Source organism: Neofelis nebulosa, chromosome 18, assembly GCF_028018385.1.
Source record: "Neofelis nebulosa isolate mNeoNeb1 chromosome 18, mNeoNeb1.pri, whole genome shotgun sequence".
Classification (NCBI taxonomy): domain Eukaryota; kingdom Metazoa; phylum Chordata; class Mammalia; order Carnivora; family Felidae; genus Neofelis; species Neofelis nebulosa.
In genome coordinates, this window is record NC_080799.1 from 22,516,602 (window position 1) to 22,541,973 (window position 25,372).

At 51.6% G+C, this 25,372-nt stretch overlaps 1 protein-coding gene across 6 annotated transcripts in view; it reads left to right on the forward strand.

The window, feature by feature from the left end:
• GSG1L (GSG1 like) overlaps nt 1-25,372 on the forward strand; it is a 207,351-nt gene that overhangs the window by 66,781 nt on the left and 115,198 nt on the right. For all 6 annotated transcript variants that reach the window (XM_058711726.1, XM_058711727.1, XM_058711725.1 and 3 more), the window contains exon 2: nt 5,976-6,023. In XM_058711726.1, coding sequence (XP_058567709.1) covers nt 5,976-6,023 — 48 coding nt within the window. The remainder of the gene's footprint in view (nt 1-5,975; nt 6,024-25,372) is intronic.

The window sequence follows — 25,372 nt, forward strand, 5'->3', positions numbered from 1 at the left end:
CCTTCAGCATTGTCCTGCACAGGCAGTGTGGGCCATGTTTGGCCATCTCTGCTCAAACATCTTCTGTTCAGTATTGTCCACGTAAGCAGAAATGGAAGTGTGAGAGCCATTGTATTTGGCCTCTGGTGGATTTTCCTGGTCTGCACTCAGGTATGTTCTCAGGGGATTCCTTTCAGGATCTGATGGCTCTGCACAGTGGGAATGGCTAGCTGCAGTAGGGAATTCTGACAGACTGAGTTGGACTAGAGAGCTAGAAAGACTTTAGGGCATCCTTACTGGTGTGGTCCTGAGCAAATCACTAAAAACCCAGAGCCTTGGTTTGCTTGGGGCACTCTCAGGGTCACATCATTGCAGGTTATTCCAACAAACTAGGAATAGGAAGAGTATTCTCAGCTTGACAAAGATTACGAAAAACCTACAGCAAACATCATGCTTACTGGTACAAGAGTGAATGCTTTCCCCCTAAGATCAGGAACAAGACAAGGACATTTGCTTTTGCCACTTCTTTTCAACATTATGCTGGAGGTTTTAGCCAGAGCAGTTAGGCAAGAAAAAGAAATAAAAGACATTGAGATTGGAAAAGACGGAGTCAAACTATTTGTATTTGTGGATGGCATGATCTTGTATAGAGTAAATCCTAAGAATCCACTAAAAACTATTAGAATTTATAAACATATTCGGCAAGATTGCAAGGTACAAGATTGATACACAGAAATTAATCTTATTTTTATACCCTAGAAGGGAACAATCTGAAAGTAAAATTAAGAAAACAATTCCAGGGGCGCCTGGGTGGCGCAGTCGGTTAAGCGTCCGACTTCAGCCAGGTCACGATCTTGCGGTCCGTGAGTTCGAGCCCCGCGTCAGGCTCTGGGCTGATGGCTCGGAGCCTGGAGCCTGTTTCCGATTCTGTGTCTCCCTCTCTCTCTGCCCCTCCCCCGTTCATGCTCTGTCTCTCTCTGTCCCAAAAATTAAAAAAAAAAAAAAAAAAAACCGTTAAAAAAAATAAATAAATAAAAGTTTAAAAAAAAGAAAACAATTCCATGTACAATAGCACCAAAAAGAATAAAATTCTTAGGAATAAATCTAACAAAAGAAGTGCAAAACTTACATGCAACAAACTACAGAACATTATGGAAAGAAATTAAAGGAGATCTAAATAAATGGAAAGGCATCCCATTTTCATGGACTGGAAGACTTAATATTATTAAGGTGGCAATATTCCCCAAATTGATCTACAGATTCAGTGCAACCCATGTTAAAGTTTCAACTGGCTCTTTTCTCAGAAATTGACAAGTTGATTCTAAAATTCACATGGAAATGCAAGAGGTTCAGAATAGCCAAAATCATCTTAAAAATGAAAAGCAAAGTTGGAGGGCTCACTCCATTTCAAAACTTACTATAAAGCTACAGTAATCAAAAACAGGGTGGTACCAGTAAGAAGGATAGACATACAGATCGATGGAATAGAATTGAGAGAACAAAATAAACCCTTCCATTCATAGCCAGTTAATTTTTGACAAGAGTGTCGAGACAGTCCAATGGGGAAAGAATAGCCTTTCAAATGGGGCCGGGACAATAGGACGTCCACATAGAAAAGAATGGAGTCAGACACCTTTGTATACCGTACGCATAAGTCAATGTCCAAAAGATGACCTAAAGGTAATGGTTAAAGGGATACAACTCTTGGAAGAGAGAAGAAGAGTAAACCTTCATGGTGTTGGGCTAGGCAAAGCCTTCTGAGATATGACACAAAAGCACAAGCAACAAAAGATATTGGACTTCATCAACATCAAAGGGCACCGTCGAGAAAGCAGAAAGATTGTTTGCTGAGTGGGACCAAATGTTTGCAGTCAGATATCTGACGAAGTACTTGTATGTGGAATATATAAAGAACTCTTACAACTCAATAAAATGACAAAATAATCCAGTTAAAATGGGCAAAGGATCTGAATAAACATTTCTCCGACGATGAAATGAAAATGGCCAATAAGCACGTGGAAAGATGCTCAACATCACTAGTTCTTAGGGACGTGCAAATCAAAACCACAAGGAGATACTACTTTCCATCTGCAAGGATGCCTATAATAATAATAATAATAATGACACAATAACAAGTGTTGACGAAGATGGGGAGAAATTGGAACCCTCGTACATTGCTAGTGGGACTGTAAAATGTTGCTCCTCCTTTGGAAAACAGTCTAGTGGTTCCCCAAAAAGGTTAAACATAGAGTTACCAGGATTTCCACCCCTACGTATATACCTAAGAGAAACGAAAACTTGCCCACACGAAATCTTGTACATCAATTGTTCGTCCAGAGCCAAAAAGCGGACACAAACCCAAAGCCCGATAACCAATGAGTGGATAAATACGATGTGTTGTATCCACACCGTGGAATATTATTCAACCACAAAAAAAGGAACAAAGTGCTGATGCATGCTACAACGTGGATGAACTTTGAAGACATCACGTGTAGAAAACAGTCAAGGAAGCCAGATACAAAAGGCCACATATTGTATGGTTCCATTTATGTGAAATGTCCAGAAGAGGCAAATCTGTAGAGAAGGAAAATACATCAGTGGTTGCCCCGTGCTGGGAGGATTGGGGGAAAGGGGGATTGCCTGGTAATAGGTATAGCGTTTTTTTTGGGGGGGTGATGAATATGTCCTAAAGTTGATTGTGGTGATGGTCACACAATCTTGCGAATATAGTAGGAATACACTGAAAACCTTTATTTTTTATTTATTAAATTTAAAAAAATGTTTATTTACTTTTGAGAGAGGGAGACAGAGGCATGAGCAGGGGAGGGGCAGAGAGAGAGGGAGACACAGAATCCGAAGTGGGCTTCAGGCTCCGAGCGCTCAGCATAGAGCCCGACATGGGGCTCGAACTCACGAGCCATGAGATCATGACCTGAGCTGAAGTCGGAGGTTTAACCGACTGAGCCACCCAGGCGCCCCTAAAAACCTTTAAACTGTTACTTTAAATTGGTGAACTGGGGTGCCTGGGTGGCTCAGTCGGTTAAGCAGCCAACTCTTGGTTTTGGCTCAGGTCATGATCTGGCGGTCCATGAGTTCAAGCCCCGCATCAGGCTCTGTGCTCACATTACAGAGCCTGCTTGGGATTCTCTCTCTTTCTCTCTCTCTCTCTCTGTCTGCCCCTCCCCTACTCGCATGCCCTCACTCTCTCTCTCTCAAAAACAAAAAAGATAAACTTCTAGGTGACAAAAAATTTTAACATTTAATGTTAATGTATTTGTCTTTAACCGATGCAATTGCAAAAATACAATATTTAATTTAATTTCTTTATGTAGGAAGGAGCCCAACAGGCCAAAATGCCTGGGACCCACAAGGTCTGAACGTGGCCCTGGGTGGCGTCAGTGTGCATTTGACCACTAAAGGCTTCTCTCTCCAGATTTTGAGAAAACCATAGAACGTTAAAGAAAGCATGAAACAATTCATTCAGATCTGTCCGTTCTGGCTTGCCACTGTTCTCTCTCTCTTTTTTTTTTTTCCCTCACTTCCAGTTGTTGGCTGTCAACAAACATCTCTTTCCATGGGTTCTAATCTTGGTACCTCTGGCTCGCTATGTGGCCCCGGTTGTTCTCTCTGTGGCCCCGAGTCTTATTGTCTTCATCTGTGAAGGGAAGCGGGGCCCCAGAGCCTGAGGGAGGAAACGAGCATGACAGAACCACAAGAGTGCTGTCCAGCCCCCTGTGGCCTCATGAATCTTTGGAAGGGGTGACGTCAATAAGACAGGAATCCACTCCTTCGCTTGGCACTCAAGACCCTTTGTGATCTGGCCCCCGCCTTCCTTCTCAGCCTCACGTGCCAGCACACTCTTTATTTATATGGAGCGGGAAGGACGTTCAGGATCCCACAGGGGCTTCCAGGGACCCTCTTAGAGAAGAATTCACAAGCGTCAAGCAGACGCATGAGTTGAGAATGCCGGAAGCTTCCAGATCTTTTTTGCCCTCCAACCCACGTTCGTTCCATTTGGACACAAAAATCTGTATCCTTAAAATCTGTATCCAGTAAAATCCTTAAACCAGGGGTTACAAGCATACCCTAAAGGTCAGCCAATCCAGTGCCCCCGGGGGCCGGCTGGGTGGCCTCAGTGAGGCAGGGACGGGCAGGGACCGTGGCCGACTCCAAGGCTCGTCCGCTGTCTGAAGGGGGCAGCATCCGGCCCGTGTGATTGTGGCTGTGTGCCCTGGGGGCCCAGCACGGCCGGGTTTCTGAGTCTTCATCTGGGCTCACAAGGCAACATTTTCCCTATGCTGGGATCCTGTGTGGGCCGCACAAAATGTGTCTGTGGGTGGGGGTCCAGCCTGCGCCACCTTTGTGACCGAGGGGCTGGAGGCTGGGCCGTGTGTCCTTAGTGGTCAGCACAGTGCCCAGCATCGGGGAGGCCCCGGAAGAGACTGAAAATTTGCGGTTTCTTATAGGCATAAGGTTTGGGTGTAAGGCTTTCGCTCATTTGTTCATCCGTTGGTTTGTTCATCCATTCATATATTCCTTCAGCAAATATTTAGTTTATAATGTGCTCACTATCTACCAGACGCTGTTTTAGGTGATAGGGGCCCATCAGGAAGAGAGATGGGCAGACAGGGGAGGGACTTCTGGAATATTGAATAGATTAGCTAGGAAAGGCCTCCCTGAGCAGGTAACATGTGGGGAAAGTGGTAAAAAAGAGGAAAAGTAAACCATTCAGCTCTCTGAGGGAAAAATGCTCCACGTGGAAGTGGCAGCCTGTGCAAAGGCCCTGAGGCGGGGAGGAGGGAAGGTTCCCGGCACATTTCAAGATCAGCAAGGAGGCCAATGTGGCTGGAGTGGAGTGAGTGAGGGGGAAGCTCGTAGGAGACGAGGTCGGGGAGGTGATGGGGGGACAGATGGCACAGGGCCTGGTTGGCCGCCCTGAGGACTTGGGTTCTGACCCTGAGTGAACTGGGAACCACGGGAGGCTTCTGAACGAAGGGACATGATCCGTCTGTGTGAATAAGGGCAGAAACAGAGAGACCCAAGCAAAGGCTGTTGCCACAGCCCAAAGCCTGTGGGCGATGGTGGCTGGAGCAGCAGAGGGGGTGAGAAGTGGTCGGATTCCAGATATACCTCCAAAGCCAGAGCCACAGACCAGATGTGGAGATGTGAGAGCAAGAGAGAAGTCAAGGTTGACGCTGCGGTTTTGGCCCGAGCACGTGGGAGGCCGGAGTTGCCGTTTCCTGAGCGGGGGGCGGGGGTGCACGAGGATGTGGGGCGCGCCCTCGTGGCGCTGACGACTTGTGGGCCGTCCGTCCAAGAGTCACATGCGAAAGCTAGAACTGTCGGGTGACCGGATGTCCCACAGGGGAAGGCCAAGGTGCCGTGAGAGCTTAGAACAGGGAAAGTGTGTCCCCGGCAGGGGGGACGGCACGTGTGGAGGCCTCGTGGTGGAGGGAGCCTGAGGAGTGTTGGGGGCCGAGTTCAGGGGTCCCCGTGAAGGAACTTGGGCTTCATTCTTCAGGAAGTCATCAGAGGGTTTTGAGCGGGAGAGAGAGAGAGAGAGAGGGGGAGAGTGTGTGTGTGTGTGTGTGCGTGTGTGTGCGTGTGTGTGAGATGTGATCGGAACTGTGTGGCTCCAAAGCATCCCTCTGGCGACAGCAGTGTGGAGGCCCAGGGAGCCCCGCGAGCCGCTGCCCTCATCCTGGTGGGTCTGGATGGGGTTGAGGCCATGGAGGGGGACTGAGGGCTCGGAGCAGGTGCCAGCGACTGGGCTGGATGGGTTGGATCAGGAGGTGAGAGCGGAGGCGGCCTCCCCGGGGCTGTTCAGCTGAGTTGGCAGCAAACATTCCTTGGGGACACTGACTTTCCGGGAATAAAGGTTAGAGACGCTCGGGTGCCACGCCCACTTGGCGACAGGGCTCAGGGAAGGGGAGAGGCGAAAGCCTGAAGCCCACGCTGCCTCTCACATTCTGAAAACCCTTCTTTTCTTTTCGAAGGTGAAACATGTCGCAGCTTCATTGACCTGGCCCCAGCATCGGAGAAGGGTAAGTGTGGCCCCCGCTCAGGTCTCAGGTGTGTGAGCCAAGCGCCCTGCAGAGACGCTTCCTGCCCAGGTGGCTTTCCAAAGCCCCATGAGAGCTTTTCCTGCCGCGCTCATGGGCGACGGCTCCCCAGAGGAGCCTGAATCCTGCAGCTCTGAGTTTCTTAAGCTGTTGGGAAGGGGACAGAGCAGGTGGGGGATCATCCTGTCCCCACCCCCCGCCACCGCCGCACCACTCCCTTCTGCAATCGGGGTGGCCCTGAGAGTCATTACGCTTCCATCCTTCCAGGGCACAGCAGGACTTCCGGGAGGTACGACGGGTGTGCAGACGTTGGGGTCAGGCTAGACCAGTGTTGGGGGCACTGCCTTGAGCGCAGGATTTGACCTCGGGGGCAGGAAGCCAGATGCCCTGTGTCTGTCATCTCAACAGGCGTGGGGAGGCCCCAGTCACTGTGCAGAGATGACTCCCTGGTGTGTGGGGCCCACGAACAGAGATTCTGCCCCCCGGTGATGCTCCGGTAGGATGGTCAGGGGCCGGCCATCCTGTGGGGTGAGCACAGCAGTCAGGATTAAGTTTAGCCACAGGAATGGTGATCCACAGTAGCTGGCTTTAAAGGACAAATGTGCCTTGCTTTTATAAAAGTTTGGAAGTAGGCAATCCAGGGAGGCTCTGCCCCACGAAGCTCTCAGGATCCGGAACCTTGCTGCCCCTCTCCATCATCTCTGTGCCTTTGTCCTCATGGTCTCAGATGGCGGCTGGTGCTCCAGCGGTCACACCTGCCTTCTGGGAAGCCACTTAGAAGGGTGCAAAGGAGGAAGGGCAAAGCTTGCTAGTCAATTCCAAGGTTTCTAGAAGCTGCCCGCGGCACCTGCTCATGTGTCCTTGGCCAGAACATGATCCCAGGGCCAGACTCAGCTGCAAAGGACGCTGGGAAATGAGATCGCTATCCCGGCAACCATGTGCTCAGAGAAGTCAGGGGTTTTGTTATTATGGAAGAGCAGGAGAATGGATGCTGGAGGGTTCGCTGCCGAAGGGACGTAGGGGTGCGGCCGCCTCCCCGCCTGCCCACTCCTGCCCAAGGAGGACGGCTGCCAGGAGAGGGGAGGTGTGCAGGTGTCTTCAGACAGCCTAGAGATGAGGAGAGGGCTCTGGTTCTGGGAGTCAGGGTGGGGAAACTGAGGCAGAAGTCCAGTGCTAGAAACTGTCCCAACAAGGGGGACCTCGGTGTGCCTGTCCGGGGCTTGTGGCCACTCGTGCCTCTTGCTGGTGGGGCTGGTGGCCCTGCAGCGTCCGGAGGTTCGGGGACTGGAGGGTCCGTCTCTGACCCATCCCTGCTGATGGCAGAGAGGGAGTGGGTGAGGGGGACCTATGTCACGGAGGCTGCTAATGTTCCTATCTCACAGACACTGTCCCCTTGAAGACCTTCAACCAAGTGGCAGCTCATGAGACAGGGACCCTCAGGCCCAGGAAGAGGCCCAGACGCCCCTGCCCAGCAGCCTTTTGGCAGGGGGCACTTCCTCCTCCGTTTCCTCCTTGGCTTTCCCAGCGACTGTGCCCTATGTGGCCGCTACTCGTGGTCACCCCTGAAGTTCTGAGCTGAGCAACCGGGCCCCAGCTTCTAAACCGAGGTCAGGAGGGGCACCTGGGTGGTTCAGCCGGTTAAGCCTCCAATTCTTGGTTTCGGCTCAGGCCATAATCTCTCGATTGGTGGGATCGAACCCCACGTCGGGCTCTGCGCTGACACCATGGACCCTGTCATGCTGTCTCTCTCTCTTTCTCCCTCTCTCTCTGCCCCCCCCTCCCCGCTTATGCTCTCCCTCTCTTTCAAAATAAGTAAACTTAACCAAGAAAAGTTGAAACTGAGGTCCAGAAGCGCCAGGAATACTACTGGGTAATACGGGGCGGACGTTCACCGAGCGGTTCCTCCGCACCAGGTGCTTCCCAGGCGTTAACCAAGAAGCCTCCCCCCAACCTTGGGGGGCGCTGACAGACTCGCCCCACTTGACGGGTGAGGAATCGGAGCCTTAGAGGCATGAAGCCGCCTACGTCTCACATCTCGCGTGGGGCAGAGCCCACGCTTCGGGCCCCCTGTGCTGTGGCATCTTGCGAGCCCGGCCCCGGGGGCGGCCCTCGAGAACGCCGAGCCAGTGATCCCCCCGAGGCCTGGGAGCTCCGGGCTCAACTGGGCTCCGCATCTGGCTTCCGGGAAGCGCGGCCCGTGTGCGCGCACGTAAGCGTGCGTGTGCGTGTCGGGTTGAGGGCGAGTGCACACGTGTGCGATCAGGTGCTCCCGTGAGTATTGCACACGTGTGTCTCCTGTGTGGACACGCACGCGCGCCGGTGGCTGAGCGTGTGCGTGTGAAAGGGCATGCGCTTGTGTGTCTAAGGGTGTGTGCACGCGTGGGCACGTGTGGAGTGCATACACGCGTGTGTCCATGTGAGCATGTGCATATGAGCATACACGGGTATGTGTGTGCACGTGTGAGTGTCCATGTGAGCATGTGCATATGTATGTCTAAGCGTGAGCACGTGTGAGCATGTGTGGAGCGCATACACATGTGTGTCCATGTGCATATGCGTGTCCAAGTGTGAACATGCACGTGTGCGCGCGTGTGAGCGTGTGAGTACATACATGTGTGTGTGAACACACACACGTGTCCAGGTGGGAGCATGCACAGGTGTGTGTGTGCGTGCACGTGTGAGTGTCCGTGTGAGCATGTGCATATGTGTGTCCAATTGCGAGCATGCATGGGTGTGTATGTATGTGCACGCATGAGCATGTGTGGAGTGTGTACACATGTGTGTCCATGTGAGCACGTGCATGTGTGTCCAAGTGTGAACATGCATGGGTGTGTGTGCACGTGTGAGTGTGTGGAGTGTGTGTCCATTGTGAGAATATGCATATATGTATCCGAGTGTGAGCATGCACAAGTGTGGGTGTGCACGTGTGAGCATGTGTGAGTACATACATATATGTGTGTCCATGTGAGCACGTGCATATACGTGTCCAAGTGGGAGCATGCACGGGTGTGTGTGTCCACGTGTGAGTGCGTGTGGAGTGCATATACACGTGTGTGTCCAGGCGAGTATGAAGTGTGAACATGCGTGGTGTGTGTGTATGTACACGTGTGAGCGTCCATGTGAGCGTGTGCATACGTGTGTCCCAAGTGTGAGCATGCACGTGTGTGTGTGCATGTGTGCGCGTGTGTGGAGTGCATACACGTGTGAGCGTCCATGTGAGCGTGTGCATACGTGTGACCCAAGTGCCAGCGCGCACGGGGGGGTGTGCACGTGTGAGCACGTGTGGAGAGTGCGTGTCCACGTGTGAGCACGCACGTGCGTGTGTGTGCCTGTGTGAGCATTGTGGAGCGGGTACACGTGCGTGCGTGTCCGCGTCCAGCGGCGGGCGGGTCGTTCACGCCTCCTCCTGGAAGCAGTCGACCTTTGTTCCTGCTTCTTTTACGAGGACCGAGGGCCCCGGGGAGATTGTATCTTTGTGTTTTCCCGGCCTCGTGATTTTCCCTTCAGGGCTTGGCGGCCACGTCAAGGACCTTCTGGCGGCGCACATAAAAATGTTTATAAGGAGGCTGAGTGGGCTGGCTTTGCCGCCAAGCTGCAGAACGATTTTCGCGCCCTCCCGGCCTCTCAGGCACGTCAGCTGTCCCCTCAGATCGGCGGGGTTTGTCGCGCAGCTGCTGTGGCCTCTCCCCGAGCCCCCCCCCCCTCGCCCCCCGCCCCGCCCCCGGCCTGCCCCCCCCCCCCCCAGGCCTGCGGGAACGTGACGCTCACGGGTCCGTCCCTGTGCCCGCCTCCCACGGTGACTGTCCGTGTCACGGATGAGGTCCCCGAGCTGCGGAGACGGAGCGCTGGGTCGGGGCCACGCGGGGAGTCAGGGGCGGGTGTTGGAGCCCGGGTGTGTTCTCGCCCCAAAGCGCACGCGTCTCCTGGCTTCTTGTCCCCGCGCCCGCCCCCTCTGGGACTTCCCTTCTGGTCTGCCGGATACGGTAATGACCATGAGGCTCGCTTTCACTACCACGTGCCAGGCAGTGTTCTGAGAACGTTACACGCAGGGACTCGTTCTAGTCCTCATTTTACAGGTGAGGAAACGGAGGCATAGAGAGTGAATTGACTCGCCCCAGGTCATACAGTTAGGACGCTGGGTTTGAACCTGAGCCCTTTGGCTCTTAAATACGCCAGGCCTTCCAAGACTCTGTGAGCGAGTGAGTGAATGTGTGTGTGTGTGTGTGTGTGTGTGTGTGTGGTCAAGGCTCGGTGTGTGTATGCGTGAGCAGGTACTGCTGTGAGAGCGTGTGCACGGGTGTCTCACGGGTGTGCTTTCATGCTGGTGGGTGAGCGCGTGTGAGGATGGGGGTATGTAAATGTGTGCACAGGTGAGACTGCACGTGCATAGAGCCATGGGGCGTGTTCGTGTGTGAGCATGCATGGATGTGTGTGCACGTGTGTGTGTGCACGGATGTGTGCGCATGCGCACAGACGCATGGGTGTGTGTGCGCGTGTGCACGTGCATGTGCATAGATGCACAGCGTGTGGGCATGTGTGAGCGTGCATGGATGTGTGTGAGCACGTGTGTGCAGGTGCATAGATGCATGGTGTGTGAGCGTGCATGGATGCATGTGCACATGTGCATCAATGCGTGGATGTTGTGTGCACGTGTGCATAGATGCACAGTGTGTGTCCACGTGTGAATGTGCACACATGTGTGGATACGTGTGTATATGCGCAGGGATGCATACATGTTCACATGCATGTGCGAACGTGGGTGTGTACTGGGTGATACTCCCTGCTCCTCCTGCACCAAGACCTCTGAGCCAAGTTCAGGGTGTCCTCAGACTAGGTCTCCCCTTCTTTTCTTGACCTCCTTCCGCCTGGCAAACCATAGTCACACTTTCAAGGCCCTTCACAAATGGCACCCCCTCTTTGCCATTTTCTCCAGTACCCTCTGGTCCCTTGCTTCCCGACCCTGTCCCCTGGAAAATTATTTGTCTGTCATCAGTATTTTTAGCATGACGTGCATTTTTCTCAGTTTGTGCCTGACCATTTTAGATTTGTGTTTCACATGGGAAATATCTTTTTGTTTTATACTAGCCTAAGCCACATCCATTTTTCATCTGGATTCCTGCCACAGTCTCTTAACTGCTTACCTCCTTCCATGTTTGCCCCCTGATTCACTTGTGCCAGAATGATTTTTTTAACGCGTAAGTCAGCTCATGCGAATCCCCGTTTAAAACCCGCCCTTGGCTTCTGTCGCACTCAGAGAAAAAGCACACATTCTCATCACAGCCTGTAAGGTGTGTGGGGTCTGGCCCCGTACCTCTGGGGCTCATCTCCTGCACTCTCCCCTCCCCTGCCGTCACCACACTCCAGCACCCCCGGATCCTTACTGTTCCTTGAGTCAGCCAAACTAGTGTGTGCCTCAGGACCTTTGCACTTGTCATTCCCTGCTCCCAGAACACTGTTCGCTCAGCTCTCTGCACAGCTGGTACCTCCTCGTCATTCAGGGTTCGGTTTGAATGTCCCAGCTTCAGGGAAGCCTTTGCATCACTTATTACTGCCTGCAGTGTATTCAGTGCTCGCCTGATTAACACGGTCAGCCCCGCGAGGGCAGGGATTTTGTCTCCTTTGTGACTCATTATGTCCCCACTGCCCAGGAGGGAAGCCTGGCGCTGATAGGTACTTCACAACACCTGTTGAATGAATGAAAAATCAGCATTGATTTTAACAGTATATACTCTTGGTATGAAAATTATAACAATTCTTTTTAAAAAAAGTTTCAAGGTTTATTTATTTTTATGTTTATCTTTGAGAGAGAGAGAGAGGAAGACAGAGAGAGAGAGGGAGAGAGCAGGGGAGGGACAGAGAGAGAGGGAGACACAGAATCCAAAGCAGGTTCCAGGCTCCAAGGTATCAGCACAGAGCTGGACGTGGGGCTCGAACTCAGAAACCATGCAATCATGCCACATCCACCATCGTGCTGGGTAGCAAGCCGCCCTGGAGCACAGGGGCATTCGGCATTTACTTTTTGCTCCCATGGTTGGGGGTTATCTTGGTTCCAGGATGTGGTCTGGGCTCACGTCTGTTCCACGTGTGTTCCTTCTGGGGGCCGGGTAGAGGGGACAGAAACGCAAGGTGGCTAACCGCACAAAAACGTTTTCGAGTTTTGCTGGCATCGTATCTGCCAACATCCCATTGGCTAAAGCAAGTCACACGGCCACTGCCAACATCGGCGAGGCAAGAAATACACTACCCACGTGGGGACCTCCGGGCCTGACCACAGCCCCGGGGATGGTTGTGTTGGAATTGGCTCAGCCGGATTTCTGGGCGTGTGTGTGTGTGTGTGTGTGTGTGAGACTCATTGATTTGCAGGTCAAAGTCTCCCCCGGTCGTTGTCATCCCAAAGTGACCTATGTATTTCTCCAAAAGGCACCCACATGTTCGGGTGGGTTTCCTTGCCGGGTACCAACCGAACAGCCTCTGCATGCCAGTCATTTGCACGCATGCCCTTCCATGTGACAAACATTTCCTGAGCACCCACTACGTGGCAAGCACTAGGCTAAGCTCTGGCGGTGTAGACACGAATGAGGCAAAAAAGTCTCTGCCCTACGGGTGGGGAAAGGGCTAAAAATGGTTAGCAGACTTCGGGGAGGGGCTCCGACAGAGGCTAAAGAATCCACCTTCCGCTGGAAAAGGCAGGAGGAATAATGTTCTGCCGCCTCAGATCCCTGCAGAGAGTCCGGGAAGATGTTGGGGTTCTCCTCCCTTTACCTTATTAACGGTGTTCCCCGGTAAGGATTGGTCCCAAGTCACCTGTCACGGTGTCATGTGGGGAATGCTCCCGGTTCCTACACCCCAGTTGGGAGCTGTCCCTCACAGGTCGATGGGCTGTCACTGTGAATGAATGAAGGAGCCTCCCGTGACCCATAGTTGCCATCAAGCCTGCACCCTTCAGCTCCTATCTGCTTTTCCTCAGTCCCCATCGACACACACAGTGGAGCACGATTCGGCAAGGGGAGTGGACGGTCTACACCGTGGATTTGCGCAGAAGAAGCCAGAGTCAAGAGAATACCTCCTACGACGATGCCACTTAGGTAAAACTGGAAAACAGGCACGATGAGTCTAGACTGTGAGAAGTGAGGACAGCGGTTGCCCTCGACGCCTGAATGGGGGACGTGCGGAGGGCCCCGGCGGCTGGCGATGTTCCGATTCTTGGTCTGAGTGCTACATGGATGTGTTCAGTTTATGAGAAGTCATCAAGCCGTGTAGTTACGATAGATGCGCTTTTTCTGTCTGTATGTGATGCTTCAAGAAAGAGTCAAACAGTTTCCCACACTAAATTATCCTTCCGAAGTGAAAAATCCCACCGTATCAGGGTTCTGCTTGAACCCTTTCCCTGGCTCCCAAGCTTAAATATCCCAGGATGTTTGAACACGGTGTCCGTGGCCCTTTGTGGTCTGGTCTGCCTTTCTTACTCCACTTCCTACCGTCTCTGACGTGGACCCTGGGCTCCAGCCCTGTCTTCCTCCTTGCATCCACTTCCCTTGAGCTCTCCGCCATCTGTCAGGCCTCTGTGCCTTTGCACATGCTGTTCCTTCTGTTTGGTCTGTGGACCTTGGAAAACTTCTATTTACCCTTCAAAACCTAGCTTAGACATGACGTTTTCTGCCAAGCCACCCCTGAACCCAGAGATACCCACGGTGACTGGTCCCAAGAACACCCGTCATTCTGCATTGAGATCATCTCCATCAGACTGGACACTCCCGGAGGACAGGCACCGGGTCTTGTCCTTCTGACGGCTCCCATGCTCCAGCCAGAAGGGGTTGGCACACAGCAAGAGTTTAGCACATGTTTGTTGAATGAAGGAAGGTAGGGGGGTCCATGTTACAGACCCTGGGTGACCCGTTTGGGTTTGGAAACTTGGATCCTGACTCAAGAGTCTGTGGTCTCCCCTGACCCCCTGGGCTGAGCTGCCCAGTCGTCCTTGCTCACGTTTCCCAGCGAGCTGGGATTTCTGGCAGCCACCAGCTGGCAGCTTTTTGGTGAAACATTCTCCAAGGCTTGTAGGTTTCATTTGTTTCATATTTCAGGGACGTGTAACAATGTGGTGGCTCCACGGCCACAATCCTGAGTCTTGCCTGAGTCATTTCTCCCTTCAGTTTCTATAATAGTCTCTTGTTGGTTCCCCGAACCTCTCTGTTCTGCGTCTGAAATCGATTTACGATTCTGCTGCTCACTTAATTTATTTAGTGCATTTCATTGATTTATGTCATAGAATTGAAACGTGCATAGATCAGAACACGCTGGGCAGGGAAGGAAGGGGACACACCAGCAGTCACAGCTGCCCGGGATCTGACATCGGAGCTACGCGCAGGTCAGCCTGCTGGCTGCAGCCCCAGCACGCCGGGTGGCCGGCGCATCCCGGGCCCGTGCGTTAATCCCGGGTGATCTTTTCGCTCTGTCTGCCTAGGGAGCTCTCTGTCAACCGTCACGAGCCAGCCCAAAGGTCCTGCCTCTGCAGAGTCCTCCCTGCTTCCAAATTCCCGGGTACCTATCTGTGGCCCCGGGGCCTGGCAAAAGGAGAGGTCTGATGCTTTCGTCCCATGACGCAGAGACTTCAGGACACAAAGAGACAGGGGACCAGCCCTGATGGTTGACACGTCCATTGTTCCCTCTCACCTGCCATTCCCAGACAATATTGAGATCATTCTTGCAGCCCTTTGGCTGAGGTGGGGACTCATCAATCATCTGAATGGCCCTGGTCATCTGTGGAACCAGCAGAGCCCTGGAATCCTAAAGGAAGAGATTCTCTCCTGGCCATTCTCGATAAACTCATAACACAGGCCGCCTCCCTGGGTGCCGTTCTCGGAGGCAGGGTAGGCCGCAGCCTTGTGTTCGGGGACGGGCCACATTGACCTCGTCCCCCTTGCCGCAGGCCGGTGGTCGGTATCCTCCGGTGCCAGGCTGTGTGCCAGGATCCCGGGCAGTGAGGGGGGGGGGGGTCACCCGCAGCTCCCGCTGTTGCGGAGCCTTCTAGTGGGGGACCGACGAGGAGGAGACTCACATCTGCGGACCCGGGGGCCCAGAGGGCTGTGGAAGGGGCTCAGGACAGTCTGGGTAGGCCGAGTGGGAGGGGTGCCAAGCAGGGAGAGTCCCGAAGGACGAACGACTGGTGCATAAGGGGCCCCAGGGGCTGTCATTCCTGGAACAATGAGTGGCGCGTACACAAGAGTCCCATGAGGCAAATGCACAACGCACGGTTACTGGAGGGATGAAAGGAAGAAAGGAAGGTGGGGCCCAGAGAGGTTAAATGCCTTGCTCGAGGTCACACAGCACATTTAGGTTAGAGTCAGGCTCACCCCCCCCCCCCCCACCCCAGGCTTCTGAGGTCTTTTCAGCAGCAGCAGCCTGCCCACCCTGCCACCCCACCCACCCATTCTCATCCATCCCGTCCCTCCCACCACCCGCTGGTGTCATTTTCTCCAGCACCACAAATGGTCCTCTCACCTCCCTCGTTCTCAAGTGGCGGATCTGTCACTTTCTGTCCTGAAATTCTGGATTCCTCTAATTACGCGCTCTTATTAAAGGTGATTACATCCCGACGGCTGGTGGAGGACTGCTTCTGGAGATCACAACATCGAGTAATTGCTTTGGTTGCCCTCATTCCAATTATTCAAGATTATCTTTCTAGGTAATTGGGTGTCTGGGTAGTCTTGCCTGCTCACTCTCTCAGAGAGCGTCGTATTAACCCCAAACGGTGACCAGCTTTCGTGTTTCGTAATTGGAAACAGTTTCCCCACGGTGAGAAGACCCTCTTAAGTGTAAACAGTGGTAATTTAAATTTCTAAATGACTCCGTGTCTTATCATACTTTGGTGTGAGAAATTAGCTTGGACACTTCAATCCAGCCTTTTGCCTGTCTGAGCAGAGGTTTTCAGCAGTGTGTGTGTGGGGGGGGGGGGCGGGGCGGGAAAGGGGATAGGGTTTGCTGAGCTGCACGGGGCCTGCAGAATTTGAAGGATGCTGGCGCCTTTCCAGAACCCAGAAAAGTCTTTCCATGGGCTGGTTCTTCCTGGACCCCTCCTCGGGATGGAATTTGCAACAAGGCCCTTCGATTTAGCCCGGGTCTTGCATCCGCAAAGCGTTTTCACTTTAGACCCACGATGATTCCTTCAAATGAGGTTAGACATACAGCTACAAATCAGGTTCACCACGTTCAGTTGTGCAGGTTACTCACTGTGCGAGTGGAGGAGTCACGGTTCGTACCGGAGTCTACTTGAATGGCGTGGGGTTGGGCAGTACACATCCCGTACGGTTGTACGTAGGGGCCAGGGATACATAGGCAAGGTTAAAGGAAAACATTCAACACACAATTTATACCTACACCTCAACACTGAACCACTCTGCCTAGTATGAGCTGGGGATTTGTGACTCTGTTTTGTTGGGTTTCCTTGTTTTCATCGATATTACTTCATTGGTATAATTTAGGCACAGCGAATTGTATAGCTTTTAAAAAAATTTGTTTTTATCATTTATTTATTTTTGAGACAGAGAGAGACAGAGCATGAACAGGGGAGGGGCAGAGAGAGAGGGAGACACAGAATCTGAAACAGGCTCCAGGCTCTGAGCGGTCAGCACAGAGCCCGACGCGGGGCTCGAACTCACGGACCGCGAGATCATGACCTGAGCGAAGTCGGACCCTTAACCGACTGAGCCACCCAGGCGCCCCTAAATTTTTTTTTTATGTTTATTCATTTTTGAAAGACAGCACAAGCAGGGGTGGGGCGGAGAGAGAGGGGGACACAGAATCCGAAACAGGCTCCAGGCTCTGAGCGGTCAGCACAGAGCCCGACGCGGGGCTAGAACTCACAGACTGCGAGATCGTGACCTGAGCCGAAGTCGGACGCTTAACCGACCGAGCCGCCCAGGCGCCCCGAATTGCATAGGTTTTAAATGTACAGTTCAGTGAGTTTCAAGAAGTCCATACACGCATGTAGCTCATACCCCTGTCCAGATAAAGACCCATGGCCATGGGGCGCCTGGATGGCTCAGTCGGGTGAGCGTCAGACTCCTGGTTTCAGCTCAGGTCATGATCTCACGGTTTGTGAGTTCAAGCCCAGCTTCGGGCTCCATGCTAACAGCGTGGAGCCTGCTTGGGATTCTCTCTCCCTCTGTCTTTGCCGCTCCCCTGTTTGCTCTCTACCTCTCTCTCTCAACAATAAATAAATAAATGAACATTAAAAAAAAAAACACGGCCAGCTTCATGGGCATGTGACCCATATAGTCACGTAAGGTCTCACGCATAGAAGGGCTTTACATTTGGTTTAACGCTCTACGGTCACTGTCTTGAAATTCTTAATAAGTTTTCTAACAACGGGTGCAGCATTTTCATTTTTCACTGCCTTCCAATTTGGGCTGTGTACTCCCCCCCCCCCCAAAAAAAAAATTATTATTCACTATTTCTTTTTACACCGATTCATTTAGAAAGCCTACTTTTTAAAGCCTCGTCCCGAGTAATGATATCTGTCAACTCACAGTTTAGTGTGAGTGTTTATTCTTTCCAAGATGCTTTAGAGTAAATAATAATAATACCCCCCTCGCCCATTTTTTTTCCGTTTTGCCAACATGCCAGACCCAGCGGCGCCCCCAGCAGCTTGATGTGGTGTGGGTTGCTGGTACACCGAGTCATGGGTGGGGAAACTGAGGCCCAGAGAGATTAAGTCATCTTACCCAAGACCATATGGGTCGGCGGGGCGGGGTGGGAACCCGGGCCCGCGGGCGGCAGTCCTCGAATGGCACCGTGCCACTTACTGCCTCAAGATGAAGTATTAAAATAGAAAAGAGGGACGCCTGGGTGTCTCAGCTGGTTGAGAGTCCAACTCTTGATTTTGGCTCGCGTCATGAGCTCACGGTTTGTGAGTTCGAGCCCCACGCCTGGCTGTGCGCTGACCGTGCAGACCCTGCCTGGGATTCTCTCTCTCCCCGCTCTCTGCCCCTCCCCTGCTTGTGCTCTCCCCCTCCCCCCACAATAAATAAATAAACATTAACAAATAAAATAGAAAAGGATCTTAAAACGAGCCGGGACTGGGAAGGACTGAGGTCTTAATGAAAGAGAAGGACAAGTTACACGTTGGCCAGACGGGGGCCGGGGAGGAAGAAAGAGCCATCACACCGCGTGGGAACGTCACTCGTGATCCCCCAGGGCGCTCACACCACATGCACCTTCCTCTGTGTCCTTGTTGTGGCACCTCCTGTTCCAAGAAGGGAGCCCAAGCCTCAACGCACACACCGTCCAGGTCGGAAGGGCCCAGGGACTTGATCTCACCTGCTCCATTTTGCAGATGAGGAAACTGAGGCCCCAAGGGAAAAGCTCTCCGTGGCTGCCATGGACTGAGTATAGTGAGCATACCAACCGAGTACTCTTGAGAAATGGGGCCAGCCCTGGCGACGCAGTGAGCACGTATTGAGCGCCCGCTGCATACCGGTCCCTTCCAGGCGTGTCGTACCGTTTGATCCTCTCATGGGCCCGCAAAGTAGGTATTCTTACTATCACCCACCCCTTTCGGGACAGAAAGCTGAGGCTCCGACAGGTTAAGAAACTCGCTTCCGGTCCCGGTGCTGGCAGAGCTGGGATTTAAACACAGAGGTCCCGAGGGCAGTGCTCATGCAGAGCGTGGGCCCTGGATTCAAATCCTGACTCTGCCTCACTGGCTGGGGGCCTCGGGCACGCCACTTAGCCTCTTGGTGGCTCACTTTCTTCATCCCCAAAATGGGGATAATAGCATCTCCTTTGTGGGATTCTTCTGAGAATCAAATGGAATCATCTGTGCCAGGGGTTGGTTGGCTCGGGGTCTGGCCCGGTCAACGCAGCTTGAATGTTCTGTGGTATTTTTCCCCAGCTCCCCAGCTCAGCTCAGTCAGCAAGAAAGCTAACTTGGAAAGTAACTCAATTTGCATGTATTTCTACTCGACTAACCTTTCTCGAAAAAATCCCAGGATCCCATGACTGCTACACACTTCCCCACCCCTTGTTTCGTTTAATTCTTTCGACAGCTCTCTGGAGTAGGTGCTGTGATTTCTGGTTTACACCCAAGGACGCAGACTCAGAGAAGTTGAGCTACTTGCCCGGGGTCACACAGCAAAGCGATGCATCCCTCAGTCCCGTGCTGCTGCTGCCACGCGTCACAGGTCTTTCCGCTCTGCCTGGTGCCTCCCGGCCCCTCTTCTGCCTCTGAGGCCCAGAAAAGTCTTTGGTTGGCTTTGCTGTGTGTTCTGAGCCAGCCAGGCGGCCCCACCGGCTCACAGCTGTCGGGGACTGTGTGGAGCGGAGGGAGGGAGCAGCCGAGGGGCCCCACGGCTGCGCCTGTTCCCGGCACCCTCTGCTCCTCACACATCCCATCTGCTGGCTTCTCCAGCCTCATCATTTGCAGCCATCTGCCGGGCTCCCTGGAGGCCCCGCAAAGGCCTGGGATGTAACACAGAAACCCCCAAATGTGCTGCCTTTTGCCTGTCTGGGGAGCAGAGGGGTTCAAGCCCCCTGAAACCCTCCCCACGCCTCGAAGCCACTAGGAACTACAAACCCAAGAGAGAAGCCGTCTCAAAAGGAAGGTTCTAGAGACTGAAGCCTCTGCCCCGATTAGCTGCCCGGGAACTGACTCCCACAGCCCTGGGGTGGATTCCCCGGGGCCAGCCTGACTCTTACAGGCTTTGTTTCCTTGAGGCTTGTGCCTGAAATCTCATGTTGAGTTTAAAAAGCCTGGCGTCTCTTGGCTGGGATGCCCTGGCCCCTGCTTGTCCGCAGTCTCTCCGACCTCTTGGGCTTCGGATTTTCAGCACGCGTTTTGCCAGAGGCTGATGGAGGCGTGACGTGGGGGGCGGTGATGGGGTGCCTCTGCAGACGGGAGGACGCACAGGTGGCTTCTCCAAAGCCGGTGTCTGGTTGGTCTCGGCACTCGTGCCCCTTTGCCTGGCCCGTCTCTGGTGGCGAGGACACAGGCTGTCGATTTGATTCATTAACTTTTAATTTTTTTTTTTTTTTCCCGTAACAGCTTTGTTGCGATATGAGTACTTACCATACAATTCGCCCACTTAAACGCGTACAGCTCAGTGGTTTTCAGTACATTCAGGAACGTGCAACCATTGCCACTATGAATTTTAGAATATTTCCATCTCCCTGAGGACAAACCTTGTTTCTTTAAGCCTTCCCCCCGCCCCCCTCAATCCTCCAGACCCCACAGACCTAGACAACCCGTGGTCTGCTTTCTGTAGATTTGCCAATTCTGGACACATATGAATGGAATCGTGTCACGTGAGGACTTTTGTGTCTGGCTTTTCTCACGTAATATGTTTTCAAGGTCGTACACATCGTAGCAGGTGTCGGTCCTTCATTTCTCTTCACTGCCAAATAATATTTCATTGTATGGGTATACGATCTTTTATCTTTTATTTATTTCTTGAGACTTAAAAAAATGTTTTAAATGTTTATTTATTTATTTTTGGGAGAGAGAGAGAGAGAGAACGCACACAGGGGTGAAGAAGTAAGGAGAGAGAGAATCCCAAGCAGGCTCCACGCTGAACGTGGGGCCTGGGAAGCGGGGCTCGATCTCATGACCGTGAGATCGTGACCCGAGCCAAAGTCAAGAGCTGGACGCTTGACTGACTGAGCCACCCAGGCGCCCCTATTTATTGAAACTTTTTAAAATTGCGAAAGATAGCACAGTTCAGAAACATACCTAAAATACAAACACGTAGCTTAGTAATCTATTGTCCAGCAAAAACTTTTTATTCCCACTGAGGTCAAGACAGAGATTGTCGCTGGCGCCCTGCCCCCTGGCAATGTGTTTCTTCACAAGTGGGGTCAACTCCTGACCCCAGAGGAGAGTAATCACTGCCTGGTTTAAGGGTACTGCAGGGGGCAGCAAAGCATGGCTCGCCACCTGTTTGTGTAAATAAAGTTTTATTGAAACGCAGCCACACCCATTGTCTTATGTGGGTAGAGCTTTTGTGCTGTAATGGCAGAATTAAGTGGTTGAGAGAGAGACCACATGGCCTCTGGTTCACAGTGCCCTCACGTGGTGGAAGGGGTTAGGGAGCTTTCTGGGGGATTATAAGGCATTAACTCCATTCACGAGGGCTCCACCCTCATGACCTAATCTCCCCCCAAAGACCCCGCCTCTACGTACCATCACGCCGGGAGGTAGGAAGCCAACATATCAGTTCCGGAGGACATGAACCCTCGGTCTACAGCAATCATATAGCGACCTGTATTTTGTGCATTTTCATTGCTATGTAATGTTCCACGTTATGACTAAACCTTCTTCTGTTTGTTCATTCTCCTCTTTTTTTTTTTTTAAACTTCTTTCCTTTTTTATGTTTTGTAGTATTTATTTATTTTTGTGAGAGAGAGACAGGGAGCAAGCAGGGGAGGGGCAGAGAGAGAGAGGAAGACCCAGAACCTGAAGCAGGCTCCAGGCTCGGAGCTGTCGGCACAGAGCCCGACGCGGGGCTCGAACCCATGAACCGTGAGATCGTGACCTGAGCCCAAGTCAGGTGCTTAACCGACTGAGCCACCCACACGCCCCTGCTCATTCTACTCTTAATGGATTCTCTTAGTGGGCTCTTTTCTGTTTTTATTATGAATAACGCTGCTGGTTTGTCACATGTGATCCTGAGACCAGGGGCTTGTTAGACATGGAAGCTCTCAGGCCCCATCCAGAACTCCTGAGCAAGAAACTCTGGGTCTGGGGCCAGCAGTCTCTGTCTGACAAGCCCTCTGACTAAACCACTCCTGTTTGACAATCACCGCTCTGGTGTTTACCTCGACGAGGGCTTGCTTGGTCAACTTTGTGTATCCGCAGTTCTACAAGGCAAGGCCTTCCCAATGTCCAAAGTGGGTTGGGTGTACCAGTTTCCACGCCCACTAATGGGGTATGAAAATTCCCACTGCTCTCTCCTTGACAATATTTAGCTTTATCAGATATTAAACATTTTCCAACCTGATAGATGAGAAATGGTATCTCCCTGTGGTTTTCAATTTGCACTTCCGTGATTACTAACGGGGTTGAGTATCTTCTCATGTTTATGGCTATTTGGATTTTCTCTTGTGGTGCCTGTTCACGTCTCCCGCCTATGTTTCCATTAGATTGTCTTTTTCTTATTGATTTATATAAGTGTAAAATTTTTTTTACATGTTTTAATCTTTTGTGGCTTACAGGTATTTCAAACTCCTTTTCTCCTTTGGTGGCTTACCTTTTCACAGATGTCTTCTGAGGAACAGAATTTCTGAATTTTTTTTTTTATTGCGGTAGAATATACGTAACGTGAAATTTACCATTTTAACCATTTTTAAGTGTGTAACTCAGTGGCATTAAGCACATTCATGTTGTTGTACGACCATCGCCACCATCCATCTCTAGAGAGCTTTTACCTCTTCCCCAACTGAAACTCTGTACCCGTTAACCACTAACCCCCCGATTCCCTCAACCCTCTGACCCCTGGCAATCACCGTCCCACCTTCTGTCTTTAAGAACTTGGCTACTCTAGGGGTGCCTGGGTGGTGCAGTTGGCTAGGTGTCCAACTCTTGATTTTGGCTCAGGTCGTGGTCTCGAGGTTGTGAGATTTTGCCCTGCGTTGGGCTCTGGGCTGGGCATGCAGATTTGCTCTCCCTCTCCCTCTGCCCCTCCCTTGTGCTCTCTCCCTCATGCACATGCACATACACACAAAACAACAACAACAACATCAACAACAAGAATTTGGCTGCTTCAGGCACCTCATATAAGTGGGATCATGCAATATTTCTTGCTCTCTTGTGTCTGTCTGATTTCACTTTTCATGACATCTTCGAGGTTCCTTCATACGGTAGCATGGGTCGGGAGCAAATGTTTTGCTGCGGACTGGCGTATATATCACAACTTGTTTACCCATTTGTTGATGGACATTTGGGTTGTTTCTGCCTTTTGGCTCTGGTGAATAATACTGGGGTGAACACTGGGGTAGGAATATCAATCCAAGCCCCTGCTCGGCTCTGTTGGATGGATACTCGAAAGTGGACTTGTTGGGTCAGACGATAACTGTATGTTTGCTCGTGGAGCTGCCATTCCGTCCATAGCAACGGCGCCATTTTACACTTACGGTGCACAAGGGCTCCAATTTCTCTACATCTTCACCAGCGTTTGTCATTTTCTGTTTTGATAATAGCCATCCTAATGCGTGCGATAGGGTATCTCACTGTGGTTTTGATTTGCATGTCCCTGGTGACGGGTGATGTTGGGCGTCTGTTCCTGTGTTTTTGGCCATTCGGATATCTTTCTCTGGAGAAATGTCAAGTCCTTTGCCTGTTTTTGAGTTGTGTTGTTAGTTTTTCGGTTGTTGAGTTCTTGGAGTTCCTTATATTCTGGATATCATTCTTGATCAGATTTATAATATGCGAGTATTTTCTCCCATTTCGTGGGTTGCTTTTTTGCTCTGTTGATGGTGTGCAAAAGCTTTTGATTTTGAGGAAGTCCAATTTATTTGTTTTGTCTTTCCTCTCCCCTCCTCTCCTCTCCTCTCCTCTCTCTCTTTTTCTTTTTCTTTCTTTCTTTCTTTCTTTCTTTCTTTCTTTCTTTCTTGAAAGAGAGAGTGCACACAGGGAGTGGCAGAGGGAGAGGGAGAGAGAGAATCTTAAGCAGGCCTCACGCCCAGCATGGAGATTGACAGAGGGCTATACCTCATGATTGTGAAGTGTGTGCTAAGAGTCGGATGCTTAACTGACTGAGCCACCCAGGAGCCCTTATTTGTTGTTGTTGTTGTTGTTGTTGTTGTCTGTGCTTTTGGTGTCGTATCCAAGAGGTCATTGTCAAATCCAATGTCATGAAGTTTTCCCCTATGTTTTCTTCTAAGAGCATGAGCATACCCAGAACTTATTCATCCATTCATCCACTTACCTATATACCTATCCACCTGTCTATCCACTCATCCATCTCCCTATCCATCCATACATATATGCAACAATCTGTCTATCTACCCATCCATTCACCTATCAATCCATACATATATCCATCCATCCATCCATCCATCCATCCATCAATTCATCTATGTATCCATCCATCCATCCATCCATCCACCAATTCATCTATGTACCCATCCATCCATTTATCCTTCATCCATCCATCAATTCATCTATGACCTATCTCCCATCCAAGTACTAACCAGGCCCCACCCTGCTTAGCTTCTGAGATCAGACGAGATCAGGTGTGTTCAGGGTGATGGCTGTAGACCATCTATGTACTTATCTATCCATTTACCTATCCATTCATCATCCATCCATCCATCCATCCATCCAGTAAATACTTGTTGATCTTCTACCTTGTATCAGATACTGGGCATATATATGTTGATCTGTGCAGATTCTACTCGGTCCTTGTTGACCTCAAAATTTCAGTAGCTCTGCTGATTCTCTAGCTGCACACACACCAGTTCTGCCCTCATGAACAACACTCCAGTGCTGTTCTATATCCATTTGTCTGGAGACCTTTTGCATTCATTTGCCCCTGCACGGTGCTGGGCGTACGATAACTCAAGTCTTGTTACTGTCCTTGTCTCTCCTTGGAAGATCAAGTGGTTTTTCTTTCTGCTTTAAGGTTTCCTAAAGCCTGCTACTCTCTCCCTTATGGGATGGCTTGTGCGTGCGTATGTGTGTTGGGGGAGGGTGCAGGGGCCCGCTTCGGTGATCCACTCCAGCATCCTTGTTTTCTTCACTCCCCTTTGTATAGTAACCCTAGCTCCCATAACAAAGACACCCCCCAAATCTCAGGGGCTTTCCACGATAAAAGTGGATTTTCTGCTCACATGGATTCCAATGTGGGTGTTCTGGTGGCAGGCACCCTTCCAAATGTTCACCCAGAGATCCAGGCTCCTTCCTTTGCAGGACTTTGGAGTGTTCTCTGTTGAGCCAGTGGCTGGGGTGAGAGGGTGAAGGATGATGGGGGAGGTCCCTAAGGGCCAGACTTAGAAGCGGCTCACTTCATCCCCACCCACATTCCCTTGGCCCAAACTCAGTCTTAAGGCTGCAGGCAACTACAATGGATGTAGGGAAATGTAGTTTAACCGTAGGATGTGGGGGAGAGGGGAGGTGGCCCAGACTTTCTTCCATCCTCCTAAATACGTCATTTACAGTACAAACTGCGACGTGTGAACTTAAGAGTGCAGACTTGTGCAGCTCGGCAGCCTTGTTCTTGCGGCCCGAGAGCCGGTCTTGCTTTTCCCCACAGCTCCCGCCTTCCCCTGCAGCAGTGAATACAGGTGGCCAAGGACAAGGGCTTCAGGAGGGCCGTGGGAAACCTCAGTGAAGGTCTCAACGT